This window comes from Heptranchias perlo, chromosome 36 (genome assembly GCF_035084215.1).
Source record: "Heptranchias perlo isolate sHepPer1 chromosome 36, sHepPer1.hap1, whole genome shotgun sequence".
In the NCBI taxonomy this organism is placed as follows: domain Eukaryota; kingdom Metazoa; phylum Chordata; class Chondrichthyes; order Hexanchiformes; family Hexanchidae; genus Heptranchias; species Heptranchias perlo.
Genome location: NC_090360.1, coordinates 12,412,850 through 12,427,832, shown reverse-complemented (window position 1 = coordinate 12,427,832; position 14,983 = coordinate 12,412,850). Strand labels below are relative to the sequence as shown.

General features: G+C 38.8%; 1 protein-coding gene across 3 annotated transcripts in view; it reads left to right on the top strand.

Annotated features, from left to right (window-relative positions):
• The window catches only part of LOC137304086 (erlin-1-like), a 35,256-nt gene extending 22,764 nt beyond the window's left edge, over nt 1-12,492 (top strand). For all 3 annotated transcript variants that reach the window (XM_067972553.1, XM_067972555.1, XM_067972554.1), the window contains 7 exons: nt 1,642-1,767; nt 2,321-2,394; nt 2,867-2,925; nt 3,834-3,925; nt 6,913-7,002; nt 8,834-8,913; nt 10,069-12,492. In XM_067972553.1, the coding sequence (XP_067828654.1) occupies nt 1,642-1,767; nt 2,321-2,394; nt 2,867-2,925; nt 3,834-3,925; nt 6,913-7,002; nt 8,834-8,913; nt 10,069-10,311 (764 nt within the window). In that variant the 3' untranslated portion in view covers nt 10,312-12,492. The remainder of the gene's footprint in view (nt 1-1,641; nt 1,768-2,320; nt 2,395-2,866; nt 2,926-3,833; nt 3,926-6,912; nt 7,003-8,833; nt 8,914-10,068) is intronic.
• Nucleotides 12,493-14,983: the final 2,491 nt, after the last annotated feature.

The following is a 14,983-nucleotide window of genomic DNA, read 5'->3' as shown; positions in this document are numbered from 1 at the left end:
CCAAGTGTGGCCTCACCAATGCCCTGTACAACTTCAACAAGACATCCCAACTCCTGCATTCAATGTTCTGACCAATGAAACCAAGCATGCTGAATGCCTTCTTCACCACCCTATCCACCTGTGACTCCACTTTCAAGGAGCTATGAATCTGTACTCCCAGATCTCTTTGTTCTATAACTCTCCCCAACGCCCTACCATTAACGGAGTAGGTCCTGGCCCGATTCGATCTACCAAAATGCATCACCTCACATTTATCTAAATTAAACTCCATCTGCCATTCATCGGCCCACTGGCCCAATTTATCAAGATCCCGTTGCAATCCTAGATAACCTTCTTCACTGTCCACAATGCCACCAATCTTGGTGTCATCTGCAAACTTACTAACCATGCCTCCTAAATTCTCATCCAAATCATTAATATAAATAACAAATAACAGCGGACCCAGCACCGATCCCTGAGGCACACCGCTGGACACAGGCATCCAGTTTGAAAAACAACCCTCGACAACCACCCTCTGTCTTCTGTCGTCAAGCCAATTTTGTATCCAATTGGCATGATGGACAAACATTGGGAACACTTGAAGAATGACATGAAAATTTAGTAACTTCGAATCCAAGAAATTCAGCCCATGGTGTTGGTGCTGGCTCTTCAACTTTTGAGATATCTACTCATTTCCCATTTCTCTTTTTATTTTTATATTCTTTACAAATTTTTGTCTGACTCCCTTTTAAATATGATGGTCTTTGCCTCAATAGCTGCTAGTCCTAAACCAGTACATATTTTAAAAATCTCAGGATTATCATTAGCAGAATCAGTCTGCCCCCTTGTTCTATATTCACAAACCAATGGAAACAATCTTTCTTTCTATAATTTTGAAAACTTGTATTAGATCCCCACAACAGTCAGTTCATAGAAAATGAAATGCCCCACTCTTTCAAGCCTTTCCTCATCTATAACGTCTCAACCCTGGTATCATTCTTGTGATTCTTTGCTGTACTATTCTTTCTTTAGGAGTGCCCAGATTTGCATGTAGTATTTCAACAGTGGCCTAACCAATGTCTTATACAAACTCAACATCAGTTTCTTGTTTTTATATTCAATGCCACGATGTATTAATCAGAATTCCATTTGTTTTCTTTACTGGTACCCACACCTTTTTTGAAGATTTATTGATTGGTACCCCTAGATCTTTCGGTCCTGCACTCAAGAATTTTATAATTCAGGATAGTTATTTTCACCATTTCCTAAAATGTACGATAATCTACACTGAAATCAAAGTTTTTTTTAATTCAAATTATCACAATTTTTAAGCACCAAGTTGCTACTTTGCTGTGTCACTTCTTACAAATTGGATAATTCAAATGTTTGAATAAAACAACTTTGAATTACCAAGAGTTGACTGTACTTCACATTTCTCTGCATTTAATTGTATCTGCCACCTATTGATCCACTCTGCTAACCTGTCTTATGCCCACTTATACCTCACAGATTGTCATGCCCCCTATTTTGGCATTCAACAAAGTTCTGTCATTCCTCTTGTACCTATGTCCAAATTATTCAAATATATGGACTTCATGTTTCTAACCTGCGAAATCAGGATGTATTGAACAAATATAAAATTCTTTCTCTTTCTTCCTATAGTGTATGATATTGCTAAGAACTACACGGCAGACTATGACAAGACATTGATTTTCAACAAAATTCATCATGAATTGAACCAGTTTTGCAGTGTGCACACCTTACAGGAGGTCTACATTGATTTATTTGGTGAGGGTTGTTTAATCTTAATTTGAAGAGACCTTTAATTGTAGTGGAAGATTGTTGCTGGAATATGAAAAATGGTTTCAGATCATGTGTTCTGATCACTGACATTGCTGAAATCAGTCAAATAGTATATGTATGGGCTATAAAACATAGTAGTTTGTATATCTAGGTGAAAATGTGTTCACTTGGGTGTGAAGAACTGAATGTATCCATGTGAAAGGGTGAAAAACTAGAATTATTCAGTTAACCGGTATTATAGTTGTGGATGAAAAATAATTTGTCAATTTCTGTTGGCATGACGAGGAATGTTAGTTTGAGGTGTGAAAGAAACTGGTGTGACTTGGCTGCAAATTTCCCTCTGACCACTGAGCCTCTACTTACTGCCTCTGCTGTCATGCAGCACATGGAAGCACCAGCTGTGGGAGAATGATAGTTAAAATGAGAAGTTTTGTCTTAGTAGGTTAATTGACATTTTGAATAATATATGGTACATATGACCGCATGCAAATATATTCCAACTTTGTTATAAGTCGTACATTTTTTGTTTTTGCTTTAGATCAAATCGATGAAAACCTGAAGTTGGCTTTACAAAAAGATTTGAATGTTATGGCACCTGGCCTTACAATACAGGTAAATGAAACATTCCTTGATTTTACAGTACCCTGTCAGGGACTACTGGATGCGCATTTTGCATATACTCTTCAACTGCAGGGTCCATGCAATTTTTGTTGCATGTGCTTTCCAACTCTGGTTCTTGTCATTTTCAATTCTTCTACTCCAATTGAATTCCAGCTGAACTCAATGTGATTCTTTCCATATCCAAAGTTTAATGCTGTCAAAGGGTTTAATAAAGAAAATATGGGAGGCTATTGAGCAGTGCGGTATTTTAAATGTGCAGTGTTTTTTGAAAGACAGCTTTTTGGAGAGTTTTATTCCTTACGGTATAATGAGATTTATGGAACTTTAAGTATTTAAATTCAGGAGAATTGGTTAATTTAACATGCTGAAGTCTTAAATTTTATATACCATTGCATTTATTTGTGAGTTTCAGTTGAAATGCTTTTTCTTAGTAATTGACTGTACTTGTACTTTCTACCAACAGGCAGTTCGAGTTACAAAACCTAAAATTCCAGAGGCAATTAGAAGAAATTTTGAACTGATGTAAGTTGCTTGCTTCACAAATTATGTGTATTAGTAGCTTTATTCAAGCCATTCCTGTAAATCTTGCATCAACTCTTCATTGGCATTTATTGTTTCCCTCAAAAGTTGTTTACACAACTGAATTTTTTACAACTCATATACGCACACACGAGAATATGTATGTAGATGGAGGCTGCAGTCCTTGTCTGCATACCAGGAATGAGAGTTTTAGATGCAGGAGTCCAACACTTGATTAATTGAACATACTCCCCCGGAACACACAGCGATGCTTTGCTGTAGAAGATCACACGTTGTAGTTGTTGAGCTCAACTTTCTAAATCATCATCTTCCAACTCTCGTAACAGTCTCACCCCTTTTTCTATATTTCCAATTATATTCCATGACTTTTATACACTTTGCACCAGCTTGTACCAGTTTTTATCAAGTTCCATGGCCCACAGGAGCTGTTACTGTTTAGATTAAGCAAAGCACCAGAGTGTACATATTACGGCTGTACTACAGATAAGTTAGTCTCTAAGCATGCAGGAATTGTGAGAATGTGATCGATGTGTTTAACCTCTAGATCAGGCTGTTTGTGACCCCTGTGAAGACCGCCACTGTCAGCAAAGTTCTGCAGGTTTTAATCCTCGGGGCTTAATACAAAATGGATTGCTCATTTGCTCTCGATCCCTTAACATGTATAAAATAAATTTATATGAAATTGTGTCAACACAGATGCGCACCCGCACGGTGAGATAGACACCAACATGCACACGTGCACACACCACTGGGTTTAGAAGTCATAGTATGTCATTTCTGACCACTCTAATTCCTTGTCTTGAGTACAAAAATTGACCCCCAAAACTAACTTACACTATGCATGGCATATAGATTTGTTTTTTCTACACTTTGCAAATTGTTTATTTCAGGGAAGGAGAGAAGACAAAGTTGCTTATTTCTGCACAGAGGCAAAAAGTTGTAGAACAAGAGGCTGAAACTGAAAGAAAACGAGCTATTATTGGTACGTGTCTCCGTTCGAGGAACTCTTGTTTGAGTTGAACATTTAACTTGGGTCTGTGTGCTGACATTTCCAGCTGCTGTTGACGTCGTGTGATGCATTGTGGTGTTTTTCCTCTGGTTCTGTGTACTCTGGGTATTGTAATTCCACAGGAACAATGTCATATTACAACCATGTAGCAAAGACCAGAGCATTGTCGCCCATGTGGAGCAACTGTGTATGTGGCCATGTATTGTGGGAATTTCAGTTTCACCCTACTTTTGTGTAATTGCAATATCCAGAGTAGTCTGACGAGCAGACAATTTTAGAAATAACTGAGTGACAGGAAAAATAAAACGTTCTCTTTTTTAAATGCAGTTTGGCCCGTTAAATACAAATTCTGAGCTTATGGTGGTGTTGGGATGAAGTTTTTGTGTTGCTGAGCGGGGACTGATGGTGCAATGGGCCAGAGGGGGATCTTTTTGAGGCACTTTGGTGATGACGTGTGACTGTAGCCACAGTCAGACAGCTGGACAGGCCTGGATCTTGATGAACGACCACTTGTTTAAGGGGGAAATCTCTCAATCGTGCGAATGTCTCCAAAGAATTGAGGTTTTGGAGAGGGAAGAATAAACTGAGTACTTGGATCTCCACATGCTGCAAATCTACTGTGGGAGGTCGAACATAAGATAATTTCAAATGGGAATGGGTTCAAGTTAAGGTGAGAAAAGTCAAACTCCACAAATAACAAGGCTTGTTAATACACAATATCCAGCTTGTCCTAAGATTTTAGTCCTTCCAGATATGAACTTGGTGATTTTATATCTCATTAGTTGCTGCTGATGTACAAGACTTTTGAGCAAAAGTTCACGTTGGAATGGCTTTCCATGTACAGGGATCACATTATGAGCTGTTGTTCTCTTCAAAAGCAGCTTCTCTTGTGTGGCATTGCAAGAGCTATGACTCTAAAAAAGCATCAAGATGCTTTTATTGGCCTACTGTAGTGCAGTCATAAAATCTTACAGCACAGAAGGAGATCATTCGGCCTATCGTGCCTGTGCCGGCTCTTTGAAAGAGCTATCCAAATAGCCCCACGTGTTCGCTCTTTTCCCATGGCCCTGCAGTTTTTTTTATTTTCAAGTATAGTGTGTTCCTTGCTGCTTGGTGAGATCTGTAATCCTTTTTTAGCTATGTCTCTTTGGGTGAAATTGTTGCTGGCTTTATAAAATGCAATTTTTAAGTCTGTGAGGTAGCCAATGCATGAAAGAGAGTTTTGGTGATGGTGACAAAAACCACAATGGAACATTTATGGAGTTTGAAAAACAATGTATGCAACAAATTATATTACAACAACCTCGTGCAACATCAGAGATCTGAAAATAATCCTAAATCAATTTTATTCTCTGGCAACCTCGATTATAGCAAAGGTCACCTTGCTTTTGCATAGAAAGGGAACATGCCTCCCATAAGACTTTGAGCTCCCGAGCCTCACAGGCACAAATGAGTAATGAAAGGTTTGAATGAAAGAGTGACTAAATTATGCTGCTTTTTCTAGGGGCATTGTTGGTTTGTTTTTGCAAGACCTTGAAAAACAAAACATTCACTCCAGTGAATGATTTCAGTTTCCTTACGATGATTAAATTATAAGCATTGAAATAATCATTTGTTACTATAGAATAAATTTAATTAACCTAAAAGCATAATGCCAGTTTAAAACAGTGCTGACTCATTGCTTTGCTGCCAAATCCTTCAGGCATCTGGATGTTATTGACAGTTACTGTTTAATTAACTGCGCACAACTTAACATGCGGTTAACTAAGGTGAACATTTCTTAGCCTTTTCTCTGTGGTGAATATTTTGAATTGAATGCAAACCATTGCAAAGAATTACTATGATTGTAAGTCCCTTGCATGCTAGAGAGATGTGGAATTTGTCCTTTAACCTTTTGGTATGAAGGCTTCCAAAACAGTGGATACAGGAGTTGCTTAGGAAACCTGGTAGTCTACCATATTGTGTGTATGATGCTTAAGAGCTTGGGTTCCTTAAGTATTATCCATTAAGAATGTAGTTATTTATGAACGGCACAAAAGGCTTGCTTTTTTTGCTTGCCAGAGACATAACTTTTTTGTATAATTGTCAAGTATATGTAGCTGGATTTTTGCTGTGAGTGGCGAACAAATGGTGCCTGCCGTTTGTTAGACTTGCACTTGCCCTTAGACTTTCTATGAGCATTTGCAGTGCAAACTCCTGCAGATTAGATATCCAAAAAGCGCAGCACCTTTTACAGGGCACCTGGGACCTGTGAACAGGACAAGCAGCTGTGTATCTCTTTAACTAATCAGATCGCAGCATAGTCAATAACAGCGTACAGTCAGAACCAGGAAGTGTAAGTTAGAATAGTAAATTCAATGTCAAATCAGGTACAGAAAGCCAAATTGAGAGGGAAAGAAATATTGAATTAAGAGACAAAAAAAGCTTTTAAATTATTGATTTAATGCACAACAATAGTTAAAATCTGAAGGAATGAGACTCCACAATTGTAAAAGTTAATTTTCAGTGCCAAAGGGGTTGTTCGGCAGTAATTAGCTTACCACACTGTTAAAAGGGCACTTAGACTTGAAATGTCTTGACTTAACTTTTTTTTGGCGCGTTTAGTTCGTATTGATCAGGTAAGCGCAGGAACTTCACGACATTCAATAAATTTGAATGGGGAGTCAGACAGTGAGATGCTGTTTTCGCGCAGCTTTTGGAGGAGCATCGCACCTTCACGATTTCCACGTTTAACCGCGCATGTGCAGTCACTGGAAGTTGCTGCCCAACTTACACATGAATAACGTGTAGCCTTACCGTTATTTTTACAGCAAAATCCAGCCCATTATCTTGTACGACCGTAAGGAAATTGAGAAATCTTGACTGCTTAAACTTTTTAAGAAGCTTTGTGATTGGGTTTTGCAAAAACTGTGTCTTGTACATTGCAATACATTCAGATGTGTTTTTCTTTAAATATACAGAGGCAGAGAAATTTGCACAGGTAGCTCACATTCAATTCCAGCAAAAGGTTATGGAAAAGGAAACTCAGAAGAAGATTTCAGAAATTGAAGGTGAGTATTTTGGTAACATCTGATCATACTCTAAGCTTTACGTATAGGATTACATTCACATTCAAATGAGTTTAATCTGGGCGATGACGTGCTGTGTATCTTAACCCTAAAATTGGGTATAGCTTGAATTTTAACTATCTAGTCATAGTCTAGATATTCGTACATTTGTTACGCCACAAAGTATCTATCTACCCATCTTAATTCACAATTTTGTTTTTCTTCCCAATTTCTCTTCCTGTCAAAGACGTTGACTTCCTCCTGGGGTACGATTCCATGAGTGCCAGTCACTCTCCGGTATCTCACCCAAATGGGCAGTAGTCCTTGGTGAGTGCCAGCAGGCTATTTGACCACTAGGGTCACCGATCCCAATCGTTTCTCAGCAATAGTTTTTTGAATAGTGATCAAGAGCTGGAACCCTGCCACTATTTTCCCCCTCTCCCTGCTTTAGTCAAGGGCACTGGAACAAATTTTAGCAGTCTGGTGTTAACTCGCATATCGAACCTGGGACCATCAGTCTGTGTGGCTCAGCTGTTCGCTGAATAAACAGTGCATCATTGGGGAGCTCTGGAAATGCCTTCTGCAAGATGACGAGGCAGGGATACAGCCCATTTAGAAAACTTTGGTAGATCTGCCTCACATGATAACCATCTTCCCCCTTCAAAGGGGGACAGAGTCCTCTCCACCGCCACCTGGACAGTATTAATTATTCTAGTCTCTGGAGATTTTGTCTAAAGAGTTTGCATCTCGTGTGTCGTTAGGGGTTCATGGATTAAGCTTTTCCTCCGTGCAGTCTCAGCACCTCCCTTTCATAAGCAATTCTTATTGGGGCTGCTCAGCACCCATCCTGAAATTGTACTGCAGCAGCCCTTCCCCAGAATATGAGAGGTAACCTCCCAAAGTGGAAGAATAAGTGGGTGTGAATTCCAGCTACTGGGGCAGATTTTCATTTGATAAATTTCATGACTGAAGTAGAACTTCTACTTCAGGGGGCTGGTCTCTGATTTCTCCCTTTTCCCCACTGCTGGTATCGCTTGCCTTACATTCAATACATGAAGTATTGCTTTCATTCAAAAGATGACTACTAGTAACTAAATGTGAATAATCTTCCTTCCCATTTGTTTCATAAGAACATAAGCAATAGGAGCCAGAGTAAGTCATACGGCCCCTTGGGCCGGCACCACCATTCATTAAGATCATGGCTGATCATCTACCTCAACTCCACTTTCCTGCCCTATCCCCATATGTTTTTATTTGATAACTTTAATGGCTGAAGTAGAACTTTTACTTCAAGGGGCTGGTATCTGATTTCTCCCTTTTCCCCCGCTACTGGTATCTCTTTCTGTAGAAACCTTTTAAAATGTTTTTATTTCAGTCTATACGTTTTGATTTTAACATAAATCATTGGCTGATATCCCAACAGATTTGGCTATTCCATTTTAATTGCTGCATTCATATTTTACTTGGAGAGGTGAAAGGAAAAGTTTCATGTACACTGAAGAGGTCTTGACTGGTTTCTCTGAAATGCTATGAATCCAAACGAAACAGCTGTAATTTGAATTCTTTAGATAACCCATGATTATTGGCACAGACCTTTTTTCTTGATATGGCATTTTCAAAACTGAGCACTGGAAGACATTATATGGGCTACTGTATTTGGTTTTAATAGCGCTGCATCTGATTAGTTCATGGCACTATGCATTGGTGAATCAGTGGCAGTCAGTCACTACATAGATTAAATGTTAAAATACTTTAGTTTTTGCTATAATTGTCAAGTGGCGTCCCATGTTTAAAGTGAGAAGTAGAGGTTTAATCGTTTTGGTTTGCTTTGTAGATTACACATATTTAGCCAGAGAGAAAACTAAAGCAGATGCAGACTTCTACACTGCTCAGAAAACTGCACAAGCCAACCAGGTATGAAACACTTTTTCCTGTGTACTTGATTTCCCAATTTAATTGCTAAATACAAGCAACAGTGTTATATATGTTCCATTGTACAATAGTTGTAATGAAAGAGGAGATTCCACATATATGGATACACAGGAATCATATGCTGTTCAGCAATGTATAGAAAGGGTCCCTGGTTTTCCATTTTTTCTTTGTGTATGTATTGACCTCGTTTTACTTGATTTAAAAAATCTCCCGGGCCCCCCAACAAGCTTTGATTTGTTACGGACATTTCATGAATATAATAATTACTGGCTGGTTAGAGAAGGCTGGGGCAATGCCATTCTGGTGTGCAATTTTAATTGATCATCTGAATTTTTAAAAAATGTCTTAGTTGCTGAGTGCTATGACGCTATGGAAGTTATGTTTGAGTGGTGTAATTCATTTTATCACCTACCAAGTTATCTTTTGAGTATGACAGTGATGGTTTTTGAACCACAATGTAGTGTTCACGTTTCACTTCATTAAAGAAATGTTCCATGCTTCCGCTCCATTTTACTAACAGTGTATCATTTATCGGACAAATATATGGAGTCATAAACCACCAGCATATGGCTTGATATGAGAAGTATGTAAATCTGAATATAAGGGAAGTTAGAAGGTAGAAATGTGCATTGAAATAATGGCACCAACAACAGACACTTACCAAACAATTGATGGGACCTAACATTTTTAATTTACATTTTAAGTTGTGAAATCCAGTTATCTGTTCCAGCATATGCAGTGCACATCTGTTGTGCTAGAATAGTGAAGCATTTTCACTTAAGTAGTTGATTCTAAAATATTATCTCTTCTTTTATCAGTAAGATTCTTAGGATGTTTGTGCACACGTTGTACATTAGGAGATACCTATTGACAAATGTTACTGTGAAAAAGTACTAATTAGTGTCTTTTTAAAAAAAAAAAAAACAATCTATTGAATAAATTAAGATTCTTATTGAGAACACAGCAAAAAAAAGTGTTCGGTTTGTTTTCATGGGAAGAAAGTGTATCGTGGTAAGGAGCCAGGGATTCTGTACAACCATTAATTATGTGCCATTTATGAGTATTAGAGGTTAAGGGATTATTTATGTTTCAAATATGAATTGAGAATTTATTTTTTCCACCCTTCCTTCCAAACAGTTGAAACTGACTAAAGAGTATTTGGAACTAGTTAAGTACCAAGCAATTTCAGCAAACAGCAAGATTTATTTTGGTAGTGACATCCCAGACATGTTTGTGGATACTAATGTCTTTCAACAAAACACTGAAACGAGGACTGAGGAAGCTTACTCCAGTAAGATGCCTGCACCTAAAGCAACATCAAGCAAGAAACAAAAAGATGCAGTAAAGGACTCCACTGAGACCGACCACAACTTAGTCTGAGCGTAGATGAAAGACACTGCTTTGTTAAATATTGCAGAATACCGATTGTACAACATTGTTCGATTGTGCTCACATGGATTCTGGTATGGCAACCATCAGATTGGGTGCAGCATTATACATGGCCTAAGGGGTACTCAGTGGTTTTATACAACAATGCTGCAATGGCAACAGGATGAAATTTTGACACGTTACTGATGATAAACTCTGGCTATGCTCAGTGTTCCTGAACACTTGTTCCACGTCAAAAGCTGCTGTATGTCTGATACAAAATATTGCGCCTAACTGAATATCTGAATGCTGATTGTGGCAATCTGTGAATTTACAAATACATTTAATAAGGATTACTTTGTGTACTTGTCGGGACGTCACAGCATTATGATTGGAATATCTAAAACATGCAATAAGTGCTGTGATCGAGTATTTTGCTATTGTCATTTTGGTTATGATCAAATCAACAGGAAAATGATTGACAACTGTGAAGAAATCTTTTTTAACTTGGACAAACTACAATACTTTTGAAAATAGATCAGTGGAATTGGAAAATATTGTCTTAGAATTATCAAGATGCTATTGTCTTTCAACAATATTGGTTGAAGTCATGCATGTCCCTATTCACGTTTGTTATCAAACGATGAAAACCAACCTCCCCAGTCACCTGTTCACTAATACTATAATCTGTATTACAAATGTTTTATTTGAGTGGGTTACTTGGCTTTTTACTGCCTCCCAAAAATACATTGGCAGTAGTGCTCTATGACTCTGTATTTTTGGGAGGCAGTTTTAAAAAAAAATGTTGGCCTGTAGACTGTTGAAAGTGCAGCAGACATCTTTAGGTAGTTTTGGTAAAGGGAAGTGCTTATTTATGTTGAAGGTGCATCATTGCCATTTCAAGCGGGTTTGGTTCCTGGCACTGGTTTTGAAAACTCTATTTTGCAATTGCCATATTTCCTGCAGTGGGAAGTAATTTTTGCAGGGCCATTTTTTTCAATTTATGGAACTATTTTCACACTAACCAGAAATCATCCATTGCAGGAATACAAATGCTATTGCAGGCTTTGGTGAGCAGGCATTCGTGCCCCTTTAAATCTTAAAATGCAAGTTGCAGTTCTAATTTTGGGGTCGAATAAAGCTAGGGTCGAAGATTCACCCTTAAAATTCGCTGTAGCCATCCAAGACTGACCGAGAACTCTCGGCAATGATGCAAAATTGTTTATCATATTCCAGCAGTAACCTTTTTAATTGAGCTCTCCCAGATGTATGTTGCTTAATTGTTGAGAAAAACTAAATGAAAATAAATATTAAATTTTCATGTGTTGGCTGAATTGCAGGCAAATGTTAGGTACTTTTCCTTGCAAAGAGCCCTGCTCTGATCTCTGGGCAATTGGTATATGCAGATACTAATGTTTATTTTTGATAATTCATTATACAATAGAAACATTTTACATCATGCTGTGTAGTGATATCCTCTTGTAGCGTTCTAGCTTTTATATGCAATGTTTGTATTGAGCTGATGCTGATTTTCCCCCCCCGGCCCAGATTTCTTAAGGTTTTGATGTGAAAATTGAATATCGGTTCCAATGGGTCTGATGTATTTATCATCGTATAAAGCAGTGCCTGTCTCAAATGATGTACCAAAAAAGTTTTTAAAAAAATCTATATAAGCAACTCTTTGGATTGATTTAAATTTTATTTGATTATATTATTGGGAATTTGTTGGGGTGTTTTATTTTGCTCTTTGGCACTGAATATACAATGCAAATTTGTGTTTCAGATTGGTTATTTTGATGTGGACTGTACAAAATTGTTTGTACTTATGTAATTCCAAAATTCTGATGTCTTACCAATATTTCTTTTCAATTGTTAAGCATCTAATTTTTTTTTCTGTATCTGGGAAATGATGGTAATCAGTAGAGTTTAAGTTTACATTACTTTTTGGAACAATCTGTAGGGTACTGATTGGTATGCAAGGTGCAAGTGTTAAATGCTTTGGGCAACGGTCTGGAATTGAATTTTAAGTTTAAAAACAGCCAAGTTCAAATATCTGGAGAAGGGGTTTGGAGCATATAAAGAATTTAAGTAGGTTAAGTCTAAAACAAATTTTGTAAAGTGAATCTAAAAGGCACAAAATGGACTTTTTTTTTCCAATATCTGTCACAAAAATAAACTTATTTTGATACCATATTGTCTTGACTTTTTTGCATTATTTGAAAGGGGTGGTTCTTTTAGTGCATATTTTAAGTTTAGGTTATTTTCAAGCAAAAACTGCTACCATTTGTTCACATTTCATGAATATTATTTCTGTTGCCTCATTATCTGTCTAATTTTAAAACGTACCAAGAAATGTGGCTTGTTCTTTAAATTCTGGTGGTGCAGTGGTTTGATGCTGGTCTTACATCTGAGAACTGGTTTCAAATCCAGCCCGGACTGATGGGATAATAGTCTGCTGGTTGGAATGTTACTTGACCACTGTGGGTGGGAGGAGACAGCAACGCATGGTGAAAGTGCCCTTCCCTGTTCCAGGTGAGCATGGGTGCACAGCACAAAATTGACATTAGACTGGCAATCTTACGGAGTCTGGTTTGGGAATAGGGCAAAAAAGGTTCACTGCTACTCGGGAGGTGCTGTGGAGGCAGATTAGTGTGAGCTTTACTTATCTAACTGCTAAACCACAACTGGGAGATGCTGACCTAAAGCGCCTTTAATGGGTATATTATTTGATTCCCTAAAACGAACATCCCTTCCCTTGAAGAGTACAGTATACAAAACTAGGTGAGTTGTGAGGAGGATGCAAAGAAGCTTCAAGGCGATTTAGACAAGTTGAGTGAGTGGGCAAATACATGGCAGATGCAGTATAATGTGGATAAATGTGAAGTTATCCATTTTGGAAGGAAAAACAGAAAGGCAGAGTATTATTTAAATGGTGATAGATTGGGGAATGTTGATGTACAAAGGGACCTGGCTGTCCTTGTACACCAGTCACTGAAAGCAAACATGCAGGTGCAGCAAGCAGTTAGGAAGGCAAATGGTATGTTGGCCTTCATTGCAAGAGGATTTGAGTACAGGAGCAAGGATGTCTTACTGCAGGGCCTTGGTGAGACCACACCTGGAGTATTGTGTGCAGTTTTGGTCTCCTTACCGAGGAGAGGATATACTTTCCATAGATGGAGTGCAGTGAAGGTTCACCAGACTGATTCCTGCAATAGCAGGACAGTTGTATGAGGAGAGATTGGGTCGACTCGGCCTGTATTCACTCAAGTTTAGAAGAATGAGAGGGGATCTCATTGAAACACATAAAATTCTGACAGGGCTAGACAGACTGGATGCAAGGAGGATGTTTCCCCTGGCTGGGTGGGGGGGTCTCGAACGAGGGGGTCACAGTCTCAGGATACAGGGTAGGACATTTAGGACTGATGAGAAATTTCTTCACTCAGAGGGTGGTAAACCTGTGGAATTCCCTCCCACAGAAGGCTGTGAAGGCCAAGTGACTGAATATATTTAAGGAGCAGCTCGATAGATTTCTAGACACAAAAGGCATTCAGGGGTATGGGGAGAGAGCGGGAATATGGTAATGTATAGAGGATCAGCCATGATCATATTGAATAGCGGAGCAGGCGGGAAGGGCTGACTGGCCTACTCCTATTTTCTCTGTTTCTATTTCTATTGAGATTTTTTAAAAAATGTGTCTGGTTGGAAAGTTTATTTAAAAAAAAAAAAAAATTGCATTGTCAAGTTGAAAATGGCCATCATCCCCACTGTAGTATAATCCTATCTAACTGCTAGCTTGTGCACATCATTAAAATTCCACCGTTTACTGTAGTCCGAGTTGACACTGCTTATCCCTTGGACCAAAGTAGTCTGTCAGCTGTGTGTGAACAATCAAAATTGGGTCAACTTGTTTAAGTTGTAACCATGTAATATTTACAGCTCTCCATTTGAAAGACTGGTGCAGGCAGTCTGATCAGTATTTGCCAACCCTGATCTGAGTCGACTGCTTGGAGATGATTGAGTGATTTGGTGATGACCCTGCACCATCGGTTCATAGAGATTGAATAGGTCAAATTCTGTTTTGATTACAGAGGATTTGGGGATTTTTGCTGGTGAATCGGGACTGCAGTGGATGGGGTCCCCCTATTTTCACCACCTGTGTTTACCCATCTCCAAACTGCTTCTGCCCCCCCTCCAACCACTACGTACCGGATGACAGGAGATCAGATTAGGCTAACAATCATCCAAAGGATGAGGAGCAACCCTTATAAATTGTGGAAGAGGGTATCTGCGACCTGGCTCAGTCGGGCATTGGGAGCCATCCAATTGTACCAGGGTGGATGTTCGAATATAAGACTTTCCATTGGGGATGCTTGTTTTTGCCGGTTGGCTGGCAAGATCTTTCGCCGAGGTGCGTCTGGACAGAAGACGAGGGAAAGGAAGTGGAGTGTGCACAGCAATAACCTACACGGGAGATCCCAAACATCTATGTCCAGGGAGTCCAACTGAATCTGCCCTAATTTCTAAGGAGTGTGCGCCAAAAACATCTTGTCTGTTCTCTCCACAGATGCTGCCTGACTTGCTGAGTGCTTCCAGCATTTTCTGTTTCTTCTGCTGCTACTGTGGGATGCCCATACTCCATTGTCCATTGTATTGCCTGATTGTAATTATGTTTGTTGGTTTTATT